The sequence below is a fragment of the Eimeria mitis genome, genomic scaffold, assembly GCF_000499745.2.
Source record: "Eimeria mitis Houghton genomic scaffold, Emh_scaff2791, whole genome shotgun sequence".
Taxonomy (NCBI): Eukaryota; Apicomplexa; class Conoidasida; order Eucoccidiorida; family Eimeriidae; genus Eimeria; species Eimeria mitis.
In genome coordinates this window covers 1-604 of record NW_013571131.1, presented here as the reverse complement: position 1 = coordinate 604, position 604 = coordinate 1, and the positions used below count along the sequence as shown (strand labels likewise).

General features: G+C 33.6%; 1 protein-coding gene across 1 annotated transcript in view; it reads left to right on the top strand.

The window, feature by feature from the left end:
• EMH_0058790 (sec1 family domain-containing protein, putative) overlaps positions 1-342 on the top strand; it is a gene marked incomplete at both ends in the record, with an annotated part of 1,305 nt that extends 963 nt beyond the window's left edge. The window contains one exon of the mRNA XM_013497610.1: positions 203-342. Within this exon, the coding sequence (XP_013353064.1) occupies positions 203-342 (140 nt within the window). The remainder of the gene's footprint in view (positions 1-202) is intronic.
• Between the last annotated feature and the right edge of the window lie 262 nt (positions 343-604).

Genomic DNA, 604 nt, shown 5'->3' with positions numbered 1-604 from the left:
ATATATATATATATATATATATATATATATATATATATATATATATATATATATATATATATATCGCATACACACACAATGCACATAAATATAAATATAAATATAAACACAAATATAAATACAATTACAAAAACAAATACAAAAACAAATACAAACACAAACACAAATAAAAATAAAAATATAAATATAAATGTATACACAGGGGGAGACATATCGTCTGAGCTGATGAAGGCCGTGGACGTGTTGCCTGACCTGGCGGACAAAAAGAGAGCCCTCGACGCTCACACCACCATCGCCACGGCGGTAGTCAACGGCATACGAGAGAGAGAGCTAGACCGGTGAGGTTTTGTGTTTTTTTTTTTCTTTTTTTCTTTCTTTTTCTTTCTTGTTTGTCTCTTGTCTTTTGTTTTCTTCTTTTGTCTTTTTTTTTTTTATTTTGTCTCTTTTTTCTGGCTCGTATGAATGCTCACATCACCATCGCCACGGCAGTAGTCAACGGCATACGAGAGAGAGAGCTAGACCGGTGAGGTGTTTTGTCTCCTTTTGTTTTCTTCTGTCTCCTTTTGTTTTCTTCTGTCTCCTTTTGTTTTCTTCTGTCTCCTTT